We start from the raw sequence: 20,354 nt of genomic DNA, 5'->3' as shown, positions 1-20,354 counted from the left end.
ACCCGAATTTACATCTCACAGCCTTTTAAAGCCGGAAACGTTACAACCAAAATCGAGTCTAACTTTTGGTCGAGCCATCGAGGGTCGAGGGTCTTATGTCGAGGTCGAGGGTATTTAGTCGAGGGTCGCTTCTTTTGTTTGTTTGTTTTTTTTTTTTCGCAGCCCATGTTCCTAGTCGAGGGTCCCTTTCTTCTTTTTCTTGGGAATAGAAAATACGAGTCATCGCATTTCGTGAGACCGGATGTCCATGTTGCTACGAAATCAAGGCAAATTTGGTACTTCACGTCCACTGTCCGTGTCCTGGTTCTTTGGGTGACAATATCGACCTGTCTTGCTATATGAGTCAAGAGAGGCTGTAAAAAATATATTACACTGCTAATTTCTCTTTGTCTTAAGAGAGAGAATATGTGCCTGAGTTTTTTTTTCTTTTACGGCCATCGGGATGCAGACGGAAATCGCGCGGTGGTTTGAATACTGGTGAAAATTAAACAATTTATTCTTTTTGATAATGGCGTACGTGCGTGCCTGGTATAGCACAGCCCTGGAGTTCAGCATGTAACCTGTGACGCAAAAACAGCTACTCTAGGATGGGGAGGGGGGGTGGGGGAGTTTAGTTAAGTATAGGTTAGCGAAATTCAGCTGGAATAGCTCTAGTAAAGGTTAAGGGTTCCAGGATCCCAGCAACACATCCCCACCCAGAAAATCCTAAAGAAACCCCACCCCACCCCCCTCGGAGGAGAAAAATTCTGTCGATATAAGGTAGCATAATTTCCTATCAGAGCTGTTTGTGAGAATTGCTCTTTCTTTCAGATGTTTTCTCCCTTTTTACCCGTAGGAAAAAAAAACATAGTCGAAGGGCGAATCTGCTAATGCATGGCATTTATTACGTAGTGAGGTCGATTTCAATTCTCACCCGTTGTTCATGGGTGCTTGTCCGCAATGGCCGTAAAAGAAAAGAAAACTCAGGCACATATTCTCTCTCTTAAGACAAAAAGAAATTGGCAGTGTAATATATTTTTTACAGCCTCTCTTGGCTCATATAGCACGACAGGTCGATATTGTCAGCCAAAGAACCGGGACGCGGACAGTGGACGTGACGTACAAAATTTGCCTTGATTTCGTAACAACATGGGCATCCGGTCTCACGAAATGCGATGACTCGTATTTTCTATTCCCAAGAAAAAGAAGAAAGGGACGCTCGACCAGGAACATGGGCTACGAAAACAAAAACAAACAAAAACAAACAAAAAAAGGTACCCTCGATATAAAATAAGGGACCCTCGGCTTAATACCCTCGACCTCAACATAAGACCCTCGACTCTCGATGGCTCGACCAAAAGTTAGACCCACCAAAATCTACTTCACTTTTACAACATCCCTACTCGGGTTCAGCACCCCACTGAACACTGATTTTCAATTAAAGTACTCAGACAATAAACAATAGCGTTTGCGTCAGGTGAAATTGATTACAAGAAACTTACTAACTGGAGATCAAAAGCAAGCAGCACTACTCCCCCTCACCCGGCCCACCCCAGATTCTTCGTTTATTCTATATTCAGGCGTCAGGGCCCGCTCACTCAGATTATTCTTGTGGAAGGGAGGGCCCTGGGAATGAGGCAATGAAACAGTTGGCGGGAAGGGGCACAGATTGTATGAAATACACTTTGAAATAACAGCTAGCGTGCATACCCCCTGGATTTAGAAGTACGTGTGTTTTCATAGCCGGGTCATTATGCCTTATTTTGGGGTTGCAGCGACATAAAATGAAACAGCAACGCGCCCAAGCGAAGCAGTTGCTTTAAGCTGAGGTCTCAAGAATAACGTTACGCAGCTACACTCGTTTGTAGACTTCATACAGTTTCGTCGTGCGGGCCTCAAATCTAGTCCATAAGGGCTAGGTTTGGTCTCTGTCATTTGCCCATTGAGTTAAGACTGTCCTTTGTGGTCGACTGTTCAGGAATCATCTTAAAGGGTTCACCGATCTCCAAGAAATAATGAACGAAGGTTAATTGCTTTGCTAATTTTGAGATAATCGGTTCCTCGTTCCAATCAACAATATGTTTTAGGCAGCAAAAAGGAGGAACTTAAACTCGAGGTAAGTGGCCGTTCCATTTAGTCAGAGCTTATCCCTGTTTCTGTGGCATGAAATTTAATAATTTAATAATAAGTTCTTATATAGCGCATTAAAATTGAACTCTATGCGCTTTACAATTACAAATTAACAAAATTTCAATAAAAATCCTATACATGCAATTTTCGCTACTCTATCTAAACTAATGAATTATTACGTGTTACACATATATTTGACAACGTACGATATCAAAAAATCTGGTGGCTTAATTTTTGAAAAGATAATTTTCAATAAGCGTTTAAAGGAGTCAACAGATTCGGCGTTTTTTATGCATTCAGGTAGTTGATTCCACAAATACGGTGCAGCGTAGGAGAATGCTCTTTGCCCATACGTTTTAGTTCGAATTGTTGGGACCTCAAGTAGATTCATGTTTGATGAACGGAGGTTTCGTGCTGGAATACATCGACTAAGAAGTTCAACAAGATTAGTTGGAGCCATGTCATTTAGTGCTTTGTATGTTATCAACAGTATCTTGAATTGAATTCGTTTTGTGACCGGGAGCCAATGAAGTTTCATAAGTATAGGTGTTATACTGTCTCTTGATTTAGCACCGACTAACAAGCGGGCAGCTGTGTTTTGGATCCGTTGGAATTTTTCGATGTCACAAATCTGTAGACCGTACAATAGGCTATTACAGTAATCAAGTCTCGATGAGATGAAGGCGTGTATCAATCTTTCATTTTGCTGCGTCGAGAGGTATTTACGAACGCGACCAATATTTCTGATTGCTAGAGACGACGATTTACAGATGGAATTTATATGCGAGCGTAAGTTCATCACAGAATCAAGCATGACGCCTAGGTCTCGGACAGTATTAGATAAATTAATGATATCCGAGCCCCAGATGGGACTTGAACCCACGACCCTCGGTGATCTAGTCGGATGCTCTAACCACTGAGCTGCTGGAGACTCTATGGTGACCAAGGGTCAATTTGTGGGCCTCGACTGGAACCGCATCGCGCGGCTACACAGCCAAGTATTGGTAAGCACCTGTGAAAACTCACTAACAGCATCACGCTGTCACATTAAGGCATATCAAGATGCGGCCAACCAACCTCCAAAGTGAGCATGTAAAGATGAAACAATTTATAGTGTAATAGAACAAAAATTGTTTCATCATTAATGATATCATCTCCAATATTGATATTACAGAAAGGAGGATTTTTTGAGAAGCGTGAGAGGAAATGAATGATTTCTGTTTTTGAAGGGTTGCACTGCAATCTGTTTTTCTTGGCCCACTCCATGATTGCATTAGCACATGACTTCAATCTTTCCATGCCCAGCATTCTGTCAGAGGAGTTTATCTTTATGTAAAGTTGGGAATCATCAGCATATATCATACAGTTTAGGCCATGTTCAGCAACAGTGTCTTCTGTAGGCGAGGTATACATTAGAAAGAGTAGTCATTGGACCAAGTACTGATCCCTGGGGTACGCCGTAGGAGATATGTCGAGGCTTAGAGATGGAGTGTTTGATCTTCACTGACTGAACACGATGTTCTAGGTATGATTTGAACCATTTTAGTGCAATACCTCCAAATCCGAAAAGTTTCAAGTAAGATGTTGTGGTCGATCGTGTCGAACGCAGCGGAAAGGTCTAGCAAAACAAGTACTACCTCGCCTTTTTGATCTACAGCTCTTAGGATGTCATTTGAGACTTTTAGTAAAGGCAGCACATTATAATTGCCGGTGATTTTAACTACCATGTTAATGATCTATCAAATCTTGAAGCTGCCTCCTTTCTAAATCTCCTTGAGTCCACTGATCTGATTCAAAATGAATCTGGATCCACTCATCGCCTGGGCCACACGTTGGACTTAGTATTATCCAGTGAAGAGAATAATGTTATACCGGACATTCGCATTCTATCAGCCGACAATATTTCAGATCATAATTTGGTACTTGTAAGGTGAAATGTACAAAACCGAAACCTTCTACACTACATGTTAAACACAGAAACACCAAAAGGCTTGATTTAGCTAGTATGATCAAAGACATCGAAGAATCTAATCTCATTACTAATCCACAGTCTCGTGTAACTGAGCTGACTACACAATATAATACTAATCTCTCGTCTATCTTTGATCGACATGCTCCTGTGAACGAGAGATGGGTCACTCTGCGACCGCATTCTCCTTGGTATACCGATGAACTTCGTAAGGCTAAACAAGACAAACGTCGTCATGAAAAAAGATATATTTCATCTGGTCTTCAAATTCACCACGAAATCCTTATTGATTCCTGCAAACACTACAATGATCTTCTAACAGCGACAAAGACAAACTACTATCGGACTCTGATCAGCTCCCCTGACCAATCACAACTATTCAAGATGGTATCTCGCCTATCCTAATCGAAGAACATTCAAACCCGAAATGGCTGGGTGTATTACCACTCCCCGCTGGATAGGAGGCTAGTCCATTCCAGGTTACCCCCAAGCATTTCTTCAGTTTTCCCTGGCACTCCACCGGTATCCATTCGTACCCCCAGGTGAGTAGAGAAATGGACTGTGCTGATAGAGTAAATTGAATAGAAAGAAGTTTTTCGTCTTGTCACGAGAGTGGGACAAAGGGAATATTGTGAGTCCCCGTACGAGGAATCTTGCCGAATCAGACCTTTGGATTCCGTAGCCCACTGCTGAGTGAATTGTCTTGCCCAAGAACAAGAAAACAAGGACCTGGCCAGATTTCGATCCCAGATACCCAGATCACTGCGTCTCTTACAAAGGATGCCGCTGAAAATATCTCATAGTCAGTCTAATTAGTATGTCTCAACCGGTTCTTAGAGTTTTGTGTCGTGCTCGTTCTGATCTGGCATCGTTTCGGCAACTTGTTTGCAATTGGTTGTTCTTTTTCTGTTGGTTTCAGGTGATACATTCTCATCTGGGCACTCCAAATCCTCGTTTTCACGTACATTAGTCTTTTCTCTTGTGCCACACGAAAGACAAAACGACAGATATCTGATGTATTCTCTGCGAAACTGTTCAGTCATCAGTCCATAGACGATCGGATTCACACAAGCGTGAAGGCAGTCGAGAATAGTTGCAAATTTGAAAATGATGTCTACCGTGGCCTGGTCTTCTTCATTTCCAAATTCCCACAGCAGATAACCAATTTGACCCGGCAGTAAACAGATGGTGAACAGAATCACGATCAGAGCCAGAGTTTTGATAATTTGAATGTTCTCCTTCTTTCTCCTCTGTACCCGCTTGCTATTAGCAGTGAAAAGGGCACTTTGCGGAGCTGCTGAGCGCCACAAGTAAATAATGATTTTGAGGTAAGCTGTTGCGATCACCTGAAGCGGGATGACGAACTGAAGAATGAAAAGAGCCAATGTGTAGGCTTTACGATGATCCAGTGATGGCCATTTCTCGTCACATTTCTCGTTTTCCGAGTTTTTCACAATGGACAGTGGTAGCACAATAATGAATGAAGACAGCCAGACAGCAGCGATCCACAGGTAACCAGTTCGCTTCTTCATTTTGGGTTTGTGCGGATTTGTAATCACCTTACAGCGATGGATTGCCATGGAAGAGATGGTGAAGATGCTTAGAAAATAAAAGATTGTCAGTAAAGGCTGAACAAGTCGACAGTAATACACAGTTTTGGAAATGATGTTGATATACTCCTCGTAAATGAGAACTGACATGTAAAAGAAGATAAACGACAAGTCGGCCATGCCAAGGTTCAAAATAAACAGATCATAGATGGACCTTTTGCTCTTCTTGCCAGAAATGACAGCGATCACCAAACTATTACCGACTAAGCCAGTTATAATGATGGCGATATAGAAACCCAAGGTAACGTTTTGTTCGATGGAGCTCGTCAACTCAGCTTGTGTCTTATTCGACATACCTGCGGCGGACAGTAATCCCCCCCTGTTATTTTCCAACAAAATCCGATGTGTCTCTTCACAGACTGCTTTTTCCGGAGAAAGAATACTCCACTGTTATTTTCCGGGCGAGTTTCTCACTGCGACTTATGGACGTTCAGAGTTTTCTTTTTAAGACGAAAGTGCCAATGTTTTAAATTTGTTTACTGCACAAACGATAATCTAAAACAGGTAAGAGATCCGATTTCCAACAACTCAACCAGCAGGTGACGCTGAATTAGTTCTAGAGTCAGGTTCGCCGGGGACAGTTGAACTACCGCTAAGACTTAAGAATAGACTTTTACAGCCCACAGAGAGAAAGTAAATACCGGGAGATTCTTATCGAATATTTTGACAGGCCCCTCGGCTCTCTCAGTGGCCAGTGCCGACGAGATGTTTTTAATGCATAAGACGTGATATGAAGGCCAAGCCGTTTATCAAATATTTTTCATCGAACCTTAATTCGTTTTCATAACACTCTTTACTAAAAATAACCACTTAAAATCAGGAAACTCCAAAATTATTGTGAAAACCAACTGTTCAAGTACAGTTTACCTCGACACCAAATTATCATGTGGTGTCAGTATCGAAACTGATTTCAAGTTGACTCGGGCTCGATAATAAGTTGACGCCATGTTGTGTCACAGCTACATTTTCAAGTTCATCTAACGAATTCGTTCCCTGTTTGTTGACTGAATAGTGACGTACGCAACGTCATTTGCGAACAGAATGTCAGAATAACTTTACGACAAAACGATCCCATTTCGTAACTAAAGAAGGGTCCGGGTAAAACGGACGATATTCTTTGGTCCAACAAAAGTGAACTGAGAGCGGCGACTCTCGTCAACATTTTGTTGCTATATCGTGGTTTTGATTTACTTTGATAGCCAGTTAATTACAATTAATTCATCTTTATATGCTTCCTCAGATACCATTTCATACCGTTGCAAAAGTTGGAACATCATGAAGTAACTTCGTGAGAAAATATGTTCCTTTTACGAGGATGTATTTAGTTTTGTGTTTCTTATGTAACATTAGATATGATCGAAAAATTATGGACGCGCTGGAGATCAGATAGAAGCCGAAGGAAACGCTTTGTACAGACATACGGGCTTGTGCGTTACCGGAACACTGTGTTTCGTTGCTATCATAATATTTTAACTTTTGGGTCTAAATAAAAAGCTTTTCACCAAAAAGCGAAAAACCTTGCTACATCAAAGCCTCCATCAGTGTTTTTTTGAGTCGCAGTTTACAGGAACACATTTTCAAAAAATACCTGCACCTGCTGCCAAATAAAATTGTCTTCAATTTCAATTAAATTCACTCAACTATGATGATACCGTCGGTCAACTAATTACGATGCATTTATTTGCAAAGTACACGACCCTTCGTGTTGCTATATCAATTTTCCATTTTAGGGATATTGACATGCAGCGTCTTTCGCCTTTCATTTAAGCGGTCTTCTCCACATTGCCAAAACATGCGCTGCTGAGCAGAAAAGGCGGATTTAACACTTACTACGACGCCTTGGCCCAACTCAGCGACAAAAGGTGAAATGAGAATGCCTCGAAGGACGGTTAAGTTTTTCAAGGTGCCAAGCTTTACGTTCGAAGTTCAAGTTAACAGAAAGGAAGTCTTAAATTTTCCCCACGTAATTACCATTACTAATTTCCCTGCATCTGCTGCCACATAAAATTGTTTTTAACTTCGTTCCATTTTGCCCAGCTCTGACGGCTTGTCAATTTTTTATAACGTACACTTCTGAAAAAGAAATTTTCTCTTCGTGCTTTTTAAAACATCAATTAACTCTCTCAAGGCCAAATGCGAAGTCTCTCATTCTGGATCTGACTGGTCATTTTCTCTGCTTGGCAAAAAAAAAAAAAAAAAAGAAAAGAAAAGAAATGAATTTGAAAAAAAAAAAAAGCTGCAACAAGTGAAAAAAAGAGAAGAAAAAATGACCAGAAGGACGAGTATTTTTTTCTCAAAGTGTGTACAGCTTTTATTCATTGAAACATTTAGTTTTACCGGAAGGTCAATAAAACATTTGCTACGTGACATTTTTGTGATAAAAATACCAAACGACAACCGTTTAGACAAAATAGCAGACAAGACAATGTTTGCATTTACTTAACATGAAGTTATGAATAATCAAAATGGAACCGTTGCCCTCAGCTCAAAATAATAGGAAAATGGGGGTGACACAGCTCATCATACTATGTGTTCCAGGAAACATATAATTTGTAAGTTATGTGGTTACTTACGTTTCAGTTTATCGAAGATAGAAGGATTTCTGAGCTATCACTGGCCAATTACTTGTCTTCAACAAAACAACGAAGCTTGACCATTGATGGAGCGAAATAACTAAAGATTTTAGCAAAGCAATGGAAATTCACACCGTTTGGGGCGTTGCTAAGAGGGGTGTTTAGGTAAGTGAGACCACTTTCTTTCGTTCTCAAGAATAAGTTTAAATTTATCTTTAAATTATAACCAGCCATCCTTCCTAATTCCCCTTTCCTTGTCTTCTTTTTCACTAACGCACCCTAACTAACAATCCGAGTTTTCATCAGTTCACACTGCAGTGGATCATTCACTGCTTTCTTGTTCTGTGTTTGATTCCTCCAAATCTCCCTCTCTTTTGATTTCTACTCTAATCAGACCAGTGGACAAAGCGTAGAGTGTCATGGCCAGTGTAGCGAAACCAATGGCCAACCATTTGTTGCGCCGTTCAGATAGGTCCGAGTCTTCCTGACCGGACGGTGAAGAAGACGGTTGTTGCTGTTCTGGTTGTTAAAAAGAAAAACAGCAAATAAGTTTCCAGGTGCTCATTAGAGGGAATATGTTATCTTAAGATTTACCAGCCTGAGTATTGGAATAAAGTGACACACTGTATCTTCTTGTAATTCCAAATAAGAATGACGTTGTAACATTTTGTTTTCTCGCCTCTAGTTCTCATATAAGGAAATAGCTTCCTTTGCAAAACTTCCTATGCGCGATCGCTTGATAAAACCAAAGTTTGAATTCGTTGGGTCCGCTAAAGTTCACTTTATCTTTATACCGCTAACTACCGCTTTGCTGAATCATTCTCATCAGACTGGCAGCAGTTCAAAGAACTCCCTACTTCAAGCTTCCAAGGAAAGATACCGTATTGTTTATCCAAATTGGAAATATTACGTCCAATCTTATTTTTTAAATCTGTGATTTCCATTCAGCGTTAAATTTTGCCACCCGAAACCGAAAAACACTTTCCTCTTACCATTCATTTCTGCGGGGAAGTAGCGTTGTAATATTCGTCCACAGAACGTACACAAGTTATCATATCCTTGCAAATAGTTACACAGTTTTTTATTTGGCAGTGGGGCTTTCCAGATCACTGCAAGATGAGCAAATACCACAGCATCAAGTGTGGTTGGACTGTAAGGAAGAAAAGATTTTTAACGTTAACACTTTTATCACCAGAAGCGGAATAAGCCAAATACCCCTTCTCAATTTTCAAGGAAATGTATACCATGTAGAAAGAAGAACTACAAATTTAATACATTTTAAGTTACCTGTCTCCAAAGAAAAATTCCTTCCCATCCAGCATTGTAGATAACAGTTTTAGACATTCCAGAGCATCTTTGAAAAGCTGAGAAACAAAACCAAAGCCAAAAAATTTAAACTGCTCTGAGAAACATAGGAAACATCATTTGAAGCTTGTTGTTTAGGAAATGTTTGAAGCCCTTTAGGTGAGAGATAAAAAAAATATACAAGCCCAGTCTCTGTTGCATGAAATGACTAAGAGCATTGTAACTACCACAAGCTAGGATGTCAATCCAACATAACTTATCCCCAAGCATTTCATCAAGCTGTTCTGAAAGTTCAGTGGCATCAATATGTATCCCTGACTGGAGAGAGGCAATTGTAATGTGCCAGTAAAGTGTGTTGTCCAGGAACACCTTATTATGACCCTGCAAGCTCTGAAACCCAGACCTCCCCCCCCCACAATAGCAGCACTCTGCCCATCAGGCTATGGTATCTCCACTTTGAAGCTGCATGAAAAACTGGTAATTGTGATAAAATTTTGGGCACAGTAAATATTCAACATAGAAATTGAGTGGCCACTTTGGATTTGGAAAACAGAACAAGCTGAGAAAAAGTACAAATATTTAAGTGAATAATAATTATAATAATAATAATAATAACAACATATATTTACTTATTTTCAATGATAGAGATATGAATTACCCTTCCTCCCCTCCTCTTTCCTACCCTATTTTGGACACACTCTATCCTCTTTTACTTTTAATAAGACATTTTAACTGTTACAAAAAAATAAAACAGCAACAACATCATGACAGAAGTTGAATTCTCACCAATACATTTATCAGACTATTGTTTTAAGGCTCACCTTATTTTCCACTGCATCATCTGTCACTTCTGGGTGCATTTCATTTGACAGTTGGCACCTTGTTTGCCTTGAGACATGTCCAGGGATAAAATAATTCAGTGGAAAAGGTAATCTTTGTGCATACCACGGACGAGTAAATTTAATGTAATTTGTGTTGTCCACCCACAATGTAAATAACTGCAAGACCAAACAAGACTTTTGTGTGATCAATCCACCTCAATTTAGTATGCATTTATAAAGCATTCACACGGTTATTGGTGCAACAATCATGACTGGTATGGTTAAGAAATAAGAATCACACATTTTTTATAACTTCTACTTATTATAGGAAGTACATGTTTCACTTACAATTGCTGGATAAAGTTTGCTATGCACCAATGAAACAAATGCAAGAGTATCTGCTCCCTGCTTTGCTGTCAGTTGGTAATCAGCATTGAAGTTCTGCAAAGAACATGATTTTTCAACATAGGTTTTCCCTGATATTCTCTTGAGAGACGAATTGCAACATAAAGCTATTCAGTACTTTGATTCCTTGTAAATACGCATAAACAGACTACAAATTTGTACCCACATTTTTCCTCAAGTAATTTATGATCTTGCTAGACGTAGTGAGAACATCTTCACCAGATTTTAAAACTGGAAATTCTCCTAATAGATCGAAACAAGTGAAATTTACATCCAATGTGAGAAACTGACTCTGTGAAACATTATTAGTCAATAAAATCACTTCTCTGTCGAGCAAATGTAAAAGATAGACATTTCAATCCATTTCAACACCTAACTATTTTATTGGAATAGATGATTATAGCTCGAAGACTGGTTCCGACAAACGTTAAAGCTGGAGTCCTTACCTATGGGAGATTTCCAAGGGTTGTTACATCGATTGACGTTAAGCGGGCATTCAGCAAACTTAGCGTAGGTCTACAACAAAAATGGAGAAAGTGAGAAATGGTACTTCAGCTCGGGGCGTGAAAGAAGTCAGTTTACCTACCAAAACCTCTAAACAGCGGACGTCTACAGAGGGAAGATTCCAATCCCCAGCCCAAGACAGAACCTCCATTTCGAATTTAACATAAATTTCCCAGCGTTCTCTTCGTGCCTTGTTTTGGTGGAAGACTGGATACGATACTACCAAACTGGTACCCAGGTGGTGCTCTGTAAATCCAGGTCACGAGACCGTGGGTTCAATTTGCGCAACTTTCGAGTCTTTATTTCCGTTGGAGCTTGTAAATTTTCGCCGGCTCCGAGACGAAAAGTTCTCGGTCGACTTTTTGAAACCCGCTCTCGCCACGTTTCACTTTTTTGTTTATTTTTTAAAATCAGGAATTGAGAAGGGTCAGAAAAAAATTTGGCGTATTTTGGGGGGAGTGGGGGGGAGGAATGAGGGCAGAGGGGACTTTTGGAAGCAAGATGGAGATCTCTCTGAGGGGTTACAGTGAGGTAATTCATTACTGCTTGTGGCAATTAAACTTTTACATCGGTTTAAAAGCACTTGCACACCCAATATGTTTTTGTCCTGCATCACATCCAGTTTGGGAATTGTAAGGATTCTCCCATTGGAAAATGATCAACACAAAAATATGACAGGTTGTCACTTTATTCATGGTGCAGACAAATCTGCATGGTTGACCTACTGCATACAAAATGTAACCTCACAGAATACATCTTAAAAAAAAACAACTCTTAAGTTTTACTAGCAATCCAGATAAGTACAAAACATACATTACATTTTGGAAGAGAAGACCACTGAAAATGTGGGGGAAAATTATTTTCCAGTTTTGCATTTAGTAACTTTGAGACAATTCCATGCACACATTGTCTTCCAGTACTTAACCTGTTAACCTTGTCTTATAAGATATAACTCTGAGCAGATCGTTTCAGCCTTTTTTTTTTTTGAGAAATATGCCCATACAATGAATCACTGGAATCCATCAAAACCACACTCTTATTAACCCCCACTCAAAATCAAACATCATTGTTCTAAAAATTAAGTTGAATGAACAAAATTATTAGGCTGCTGCTATGATGCAAGTTTTAGAAGCCCTTGTATGCTGAAGATTTCTTCCAAAATAAATATAACAGAAACTTAATTTACCTTATATAGAGTGACAAAAGAATGTAAACATTAAATTGGAGTATTCAAAATTTGGGTAAAAAATTTGGAGTACAAATAAATTGATTTACAGTTTGGGTTTTACAAATAAAAAAAGTACTTCTGCCAGTTGTTTTTTACACAGCAAAGATATAAACCTAATTTTTATTATGTTTATTCTAACTGAAGGACTGACTAAAAAGCTCAAAATCAGTTGTTAGGACTGAAAAAACAGACTATTACTGAATAACACAGCCTTTGCTAGTTTCACCCTAAAGAGGAAACAGAAAAAAGAAATCCATAAGTCATACTGACAATGATGTTAATAATGATAAGTGTATTTATATAGTGCATTATCCACACTCAAATACTTGTGTGCTTTAAAACAGTTTGTAGGGGAATCTGGCCAGGCCCTTTTCAGGGTTTGTACCCTTTTTCAGAAACAAATTTCAAGGACTTTCCCAGGACTCAGATTTATTTCCCACGTATTTTAAGCAATTAATTATTTTTGAAAGGTGTCCCCCCCCATTTAGGAAATATTCAGAAACAAGGTCAGACCATAAGACATAAGACCCTCAGTGTTAGTTCAGTCTGGTGTTGCATGAAACTCTGGGGTTAGGGCACACGCTGACCAACTAACCTCCATATCTTTGCTGTTATTTTTTTTTGTATTGGTGCAATGGACTCCACTAAAAGGAGGGACCAATTGTAGTCTAACCTGAAACTAGAGCAACATTCAACTCACCTCACGTCGTCCTGACACCATGGGTGGTTGCCGACTATCAATTTCATCAGTCCTGATGATGCTGACTTCTTCACTTATTGCCGAAGCTGCTTCCTACAATAGAAAGATGGAGTTATCAATCACAGAACTGGGGTCCATCAAAATATATATATTTTTGATCAAAACAAAAAAATTTAAAGAAAATGTAGAGTATACATCAACTGTACCCAAACAAGTTTTGCAGTATGAAGATTCAGGGGTCAAAGTCCACCCAACGAATGAAAAAGCAGGGCTATGGTGAAATAGGACTCATCAATCAAAGCCTCAAATTCTAATACCTCTGTATTGCACTGTATTGTGAGAAGTGTCAAAGAAGGATAATAGGGTGCAACAACCTGGCAAGCCCATCTAGACCAGGGGGGGACAAATTATGTCTGACTCAGGATAACCATTCTTCCTTGTAGTCCTTTGTTATAAGTGCTTATCGACCTTTGAGGAGTACACCACTCTCCCCTCGCCATGCCAGACCAACTTCTGTACCAATGTTATCACGCCTCAGAGCCTGACAACTTCAGAAATGGCAAGAGTACTTTTACCTTGCTCCAAGAGGAAAGACTCCGGGTGAGAAAATTTTCCTTAGCTTTAATTTTCTTCCTGTTTTTGTACCAGTGAACCATACACAATTGAAGACTAAGATATATTTACAATAAATTTACAAAGATAAAACCTTGTTTATGGAACTAACTGGTCAATTTTCAGAAAAAAATATTTTGTTAATCATAATTGTTGGACCTGATCAGCCAAAAGTTTACCCACTATTCTAATGGTGCCTTCCTTACAAAAAAACAAAACAAACAAAAAAAAGACAACAAATATTGTAGAGAACTCTTGCAAAATTTGCTAGTTCACAATTGATTTAACTGGTTTAGCTGACCAGCTGGTTAAAGCAAAGTGCCTAAAGTCATTAAAATATCTCTATATATACTGCATGAAGTATAAACTCAGTAACACTGGCTAACATACACATAAATGAGCTGTCATTATTAAGTTCTTATTTTTATGTAATCAATTGGCTCTATTATACTGAAAATGAGGGCAGTCCAAATATCTAAAAGAAATTCCAACTTGACTGGAAAGCAACTGAAGTTCAAAAATTTCCTCTTCTACATCCTCATCAGCAAACTGACAAACACAGAGACAAACCTGGCTGTCTGCATCTTTCAACACTGTTTTTGTTTCTTTACCAACACCCCAGCTGGCTTTCTGTCTAAATAGCAGTTCTGAAGGTGGTTTATGCTGGCCACCACCTTGCGATGCCCAAATCTAAAATACACAAGTTATTCCTTGGTTAAAATTATATCACCATGTTTCAATGAGAGCATGAATGGCACATTGCAGTGAGAAGCCCCCTGACAATGTGGCCCAAGTGAAAATTACCCATTTTCCCCCTGCACTTTTTCGGTTTTCCCCTCCTCCACCAAATTCCAACTGAGGATACACGTAGCTGCATGTATGCCTGTAGATGAGTTCTTAATATTTGAATCCATGCACCATTCACCTTTCACTCATCTTCCACCTTAAATCATCTAAATTTTATAATGGTTGGTTTATCAGGACAGATAGACAAGATGTATTACGATTGAATCCAAAAGGAAAAACAAAAATAAATAAAAAATTCAATTTAGATCTTTTTAACCTTTTAAATAAGAACATCAACTACTGGTAAATTAAATCTATTTTCTGTAAGAAATATGGCATGGGTATACTTTTCCCATTAAAATGTGTTAGCATCCACAGATCTTGGTGGTTAGAAAATCACTTACTGTAACATAAGATCCACTTTTCAAGACATATTTTGGTGTGAACTTGTAAATTACAGGTGGTTCCCCATCAACTGATCTTTCCACACTCCAGCCACCAAGGGGCATATCCTAGGAAGAGAAAAGATGTAGCATGTAAATAACAATGATCACAATTATACAAAAACTCATCCAAAGACCTAGTAATCTGCCCTTTGATAACCCAAAACAAATGTAAGGAATCCACAAATAAAATGCAAGAATGGGAGAAAGAAAGGAAGAATCAAACAACCAAAGGCCAATGACTTTCTCTCACTAAAATTTTACATTCAAGGTGAACTCCTAAACTAAGTTTAAAAAAAATTAACATTTCCAATATTCAGTGCAAAAACAAAAACCATCCACAAAAACTCATCAGCTTTATCAAGAATCAGTTGAAAGACTCACATTGGCTCCACTGTTGAACAGCTTGACAAAGGTACCATCTGCACTTGCCTCTTTTATCTGAATATAGCCTTGGTTTGAATACCTAGTTCCTATGGTCTCTTCCTCTGTACGGATTCGTTTTGCAGCACGTCTGCCAGTTTTAGCAGAAGCTCCAAAGACTGGGGAAGCAGGAGGAGTTATATTCAACCTGAAAGATAACTATTACTGTTAAAAAATTACATTTTAGTCTCTTGCTATTCTATTTAATCAGCTACTGACACTTAGAAACAACCCAGGGTGGTGGCTTAGGAAGCAATGGATTAGAACTGAGCCGACTCAAAGAGAAATCTGGTTTTGTTCCCAGTTTTTTTTGCAATCCCTTCACAACAAGGCTACCAAGCTCAATGTTTTAAAAATGGCCAGTACAGGACATTGAAGAAGAACATGGAAAACAAATGTTCATAACTAGATTTTATTTCAATTTGTTTACTTGTTATATTGTGGTAGGAACTGATACTTAGGAAAGAAAGGAGTTTAATCAAACTTTCTCACTTTGAAGTTATGTTTTGATGGGAACAATTGTGCATGCATCACCTAAAAAGTGTTCATCACAATGTACTAAAGTAATCTCTGGCCACAATCCAAGAAGCAAACTTTATTGCGAGCCAGTGTAAGCATGATACATTTATCACTATTTTAGAACTAACACATGTTGTTACTCCACCTTGACTCCTCTCCTTCTAACATCTTTCTGTAAGTTAAAATCTCCAGGTCAAGAGCAGTCTTCACTCCCATAAGATCCTCATATTCTCTGAGTTGAGTATCGATTCTCTTGCGAAGTTCTTTGAGTTGTGCATCTCTGTTTGCTATTGCCTCATCAGCTATCTTTTGGTCACTAGCGCGCAAACTTTCTAGGTCTTCGATTCTTTGTAACAAGCTTGAATTCTGTAGGTTTTAAAAACGTTAGCAACTGTTAATTCTAGAGTGCAACTTCCTTGCCAATAGAGTCTAATTCATCTTTCAAAAACACCAGTTCTGAGACACACCATTAGCCTGAGTAAATCTATAAATAGACAATTAATAAAATAGCCATTATAAATGTTCAACATGTATATACCTTGGACTGCAACTGGTTTAATTCTGACTTGATATTTTCAATAGTGATTGACAAATTTCTTTTTTCTTCTCTGATCAGTGTCAACTCTTCCACTTCCTTAGCATTCATCCTCTGGAGTTCATCATACTAAAACAAAATAAAAGTACTTATTGTATAAATCATGAGAAGATTCCATTTTCAGTACAACACAAACCTTATTTATTCAGTTACAAACTTGTGTACACAAACTACTCAACCTGCTTAGCACTAAATGAAGCACTGGGTCTGGCTGACAGCAAACAGATGATATATTGTCACTTATTAACAGGACTGTAAATAAGCTTGAAAGTAGATGGCAGATCAGAAAAATTAAGTAGTCAGGTTATAATGGATACCATGTTGTTTCACCAGATTAAAAATGAGGGTGGGAACTATTTGGCAAAAAGTTCCAGATGTTCAAACTATCAGTTTTACTGACAAATGATGCATCCACTTCCACTCAAAACTAGGAAATGGCTGCTGCGCAAATTTTCTGTGATGGTGTTTTGAACAATTGTACCAGTTTTAGTAAGGATGTACAGAAAACAGGGTGGAAAAAGCCAGCTAAAGATGGCAGATTGGCTGGTAATTAAGGTGGACTGAAGGCTCTCAGTATCAGCTCTGACTACATAAATAGATACCATGAAAATATTTGGAAGTTTCTAGTTCAACACTTTCGCTCCAAGATCTCATTTAGTGATTCTCCTCTCTGCCTGTCATACATTTCTTATGATGTTCCTTTGGAGAATTTGGTAATGGATCAACTATTAATCCCCGATATTGTATTTTTCTTTTCTGCTCATTCATTGGAGTGACAGGGTTAAAAAAACTTGGTATCTTTACTGCGTTAAGCAAACACACCATTGACATTGTACCCAAGTAAAGAAACAATGTTTTTATGGTGCAGTGAACAATTTGAACTGGGCATTTTTAATTTACCAACAACTGTGGTTGAATTTAACTTCCTTTTTGCTTTCTATCTTAGACAAAAGGGCTTAACTTTCATCAATACAGATCTCTACCTTAGCACCATAAAGACCATCAGTTTCATCTCTATATTGCCTGGCCTCACTATCGAACATTTCCCTCAGTTCATGAAGCTTTTCAGACAAGATTCCTTCATATCTGTTCTTTGCTTCAGCTTCTATTTTGATGTGCTGCGACTCCACACTTTGTAACTGAGAACGGATCTCAATTATTTCCTGAGGAAACAAAGAAATGATTCCTAGTTAATTCTATTTTATTTTTAGAGAAAAAGTACAATTTTTATGATATCTTAACATAATAATGCTGCCCTCAACCTTTTTCTATCACTACAAGTTTTGGTACTAGCAAACACTTACAACAATGACCAACAAAGTTGAAAAACATGATTAAACTTTTGCAATAGAACTAATTCAAGTTTCCCTGTACTTAAATTACTTATTTAAATTCTTCAAATACTGGATTTATCATCTGATATCAGAGACAAACTGATAAGCACAGGAGTGTAAGTCAAAATTTCATCAGGAGAATGTAGTTATGATTTTGTCAATTTTTTTTTATCATTGTCTCAGTTAAAATTTTATTTCAAAAGTTTAGATTAGAGAGTTTTTATTCAGACAAAAATCTATGATTTTTTTGCTTCTTAAACTTACTTCCCATTCCCAATGCAGAATGTTTATTTGGATTTGATATGCAATGACAAGTCTGACTCAAAGTCAAAAAAGCCATTCATTAATAACCTTTATATCCAAATACCTGTAGGCATATTCTTCAGACTGCTAGAAACCACTTCCTATGGTATTGACAAGGCAAATGTGTTTAACAGAACCTATTTAGTTGGTGATCATTTACTTTACTCTCAATTTCTCTCTTGGAAACTACATGCTTAAAGGTTGCAAGGTTTAATTACATGGCAGTTAAAAATAATTTCCTTGATTATAAGTAACTGAGAAGGGATTTCTAATTTTGAACAAAAATTTTTAAAAAAGTCTTCAGAAACTTTTACCTTATTGTACATCTCTTTCTTGAAATTAAGTTCTTCTTCCTTAGACTGGAGTTTGTTCTCAAGGTCTACTCTTGATAAAGTCTCCTGCTCAAGGGCATATTTAGCCGATTCCAAAGCATCCTTTAGTTCTTGGCACTCTTTCCTTAGCTCCAGAATAACCCCTTCCAAATTCTTGGCCTCTTGATTTACTGTTGCTAGTTGTGCTTCTCGGTCAGACAACTTTCTCTGAGCTGCTTTTAAGGCATCTTCACTCTTCTTGTGAGCTGCAGCTTCTTTCTCAAACCTTTGAATATGACCAACAAAAAGTCAGTGGACAGTGTAACACTGAACACAAAAGACAGCTACAAACATCTGTCTGCTATTAATAAACACAAACCCTTCATGTGCTTTCAAAAAAAGCCCATGTCATTGCAATTTCTTGAAGATTTTGAATACTTTCAAGAAATTTGCACAATCCTTACAGGAATATGCCACCCCTTCTGTTTAGCAAATACTCTCAAGTTTGCTAACATTTAGCAGGAACTGGAGTGCATCAGAGCCTTACAGAAGTTCAAATCAACATAAGGCCAGACAATGAGAAAATTAACATACTGAACAAAGATTTTGTTTCATACAGTTAAGTAAAACAAGTTTAGGCTTCGATGAACATCAAAATATTTAAGTACCTTACTCGTGACCAGTCAACCTTACTGCTGTCTCAAGTATGATATATATAACAAAATGCTCTCATCTCAAAATAACCGCTCAGTAACTGATCTACGTGGTTTACATTGATAACAATAACTTTTCAAGCGACGCTACCCTGGGAAACACCCATTACACAATGCAGTCTAGAAAGTATCTTAGATGTCTCTCCAGAATAATCACGAAAATATTAGTGCAAACGTTCGAATGAATAGAGTTCGTTCTCTCTAATCAATTAATTAAATCTACATCATGGGGGTAAAGAAATGAACATCGACTCTAGTTTCGGTTTGACCTCAGTCTCGGTTATTTAACAGTGCAAGTGAAGTACATGACCGAACCAACCATATTAGATGAAGGGTGCGATCAAGCTCATTTCATTAGCTTCCACGTGCAGGCTGTGACGTTCGAGAGCGCGATTGTAATCAATTCATACGCCAGATGCGACCCGGGAAAACCATTGATCTAGATCACTACCAGCGAAAACTCGGTTATTTTTGAAGGAAAATAATTGCTATTAATAACAGATAGCATTCCCAAGGGGTTTAAGAATATAAGATTAACTTACTTCTTCTTGAATTCATCTGCCAGTGCAGCGTTCTTCTTGTTCTCGATCTGCTCGCGTGCCTTGTCCTTTGCGATCTCGTCCAATAGCCTCCTCACATCTCTCAGCTCTGCTTCTAGTGAGTTCCTCACGCTGTCAACCTCAGACTGTTTAGTGCTCGTCATCATAGAAATTTCTGCTGTCAACTTGCTGTTCGTCTCCTCCAAGAATTTGACTCTGTCTATGTAAACGGCGAGGCGATCGTTCAAGTGTTGAAGTTCTTCTTTCTCTTGAAGTCGGGTCATCTTCGTCGGGGAGGCTGCCTCGAGCCTTCCTGAAGACGCCGGAGTGCGAGGTGATGTTGCTGTTGCAGCCATTTTGGAAAGTAAACTAAACTCGAAGTAGTGCAAAACAAAGTTCGTTTAGAAGTTAGGACTTATAGAACCGCACTAAATTCTGCTCAAGTTTTGGCGGTTCACTACTGACATGTGACTAGATTTGACCAATAAGACAGTGCGTTCTTTGAACTATTCTTTCAAAGCAACTAAACGATTGGTTGAAATTGAGGCGTGA

The 20,354-nt window shown here is 38.5% G+C and overlaps 3 protein-coding genes across 3 annotated transcripts; all 3 read right to left on the bottom strand.

The window, feature by feature from the left end:
• Positions 1-2,143: 2,143 nt before the first annotated feature.
• Positions 2,144-6,289, bottom strand: LOC111336888 (pyroglutamylated RF-amide peptide receptor). Its single transcript, XM_088757425.1, has one exon. The coding sequence runs from the start codon at positions 5,980-5,982 to the stop codon at positions 4,912-4,914; it is 1,071 nt and encodes a 356-aa protein (XP_088613551.1). The 5' UTR covers positions 5,983-6,289; the 3' UTR covers positions 2,144-4,911.
• A 1,684-nt stretch (positions 6,290-7,973) lies between these two features.
• LOC111331476 (metaxin-1) lies at positions 7,974-11,509 on the bottom strand. The gene is made up of 8 exons (XM_022936631.2): positions 11,379-11,509; positions 11,239-11,308; positions 10,959-11,035; positions 10,736-10,828; positions 10,388-10,564; positions 9,549-9,625; positions 9,254-9,411; positions 7,974-8,780 (listed from the first exon to the last, which is right to left on the bottom strand). The coding sequence occupies exons 1-8, from the start codon at positions 11,445-11,447 to the stop codon at positions 8,584-8,586; spliced, it is 918 nt and encodes a 305-aa protein (XP_022792366.1). The 5' UTR covers positions 11,448-11,509; the 3' UTR covers positions 7,974-8,583.
• A 457-nt stretch (positions 11,510-11,966) lies between these two features.
• LOC111334136 (lamin-B1) lies at positions 11,967-20,263 on the bottom strand. Its single transcript, XM_022939859.2, has 10 exons — positions 19,806-20,263; positions 18,554-18,836; positions 17,586-17,765; positions 16,546-16,671; positions 16,153-16,373; positions 15,450-15,636; positions 15,027-15,134; positions 14,407-14,526; positions 13,225-13,317; positions 11,967-12,751 (listed from the first exon to the last, which is right to left on the bottom strand). Exons 1-10 carry the CDS (start codon positions 20,156-20,158, stop codon positions 12,719-12,721), a joined length of 1,704 nt encoding a protein of 567 aa, XP_022795594.2. The 5' UTR covers positions 20,159-20,263; the 3' UTR covers positions 11,967-12,718.
• Between the last annotated feature and the right edge of the window lie 91 nt (positions 20,264-20,354).

The sequence above is a fragment of the Stylophora pistillata genome, chromosome 4 (assembly GCF_964205215.1).
Source record: "Stylophora pistillata chromosome 4, jaStyPist1.2, whole genome shotgun sequence".
NCBI classification, from domain to species: domain Eukaryota; kingdom Metazoa; phylum Cnidaria; class Anthozoa; order Scleractinia; family Pocilloporidae; genus Stylophora; species Stylophora pistillata.
This window is presented reverse-complemented; position numbering and strand designations above follow the sequence as displayed.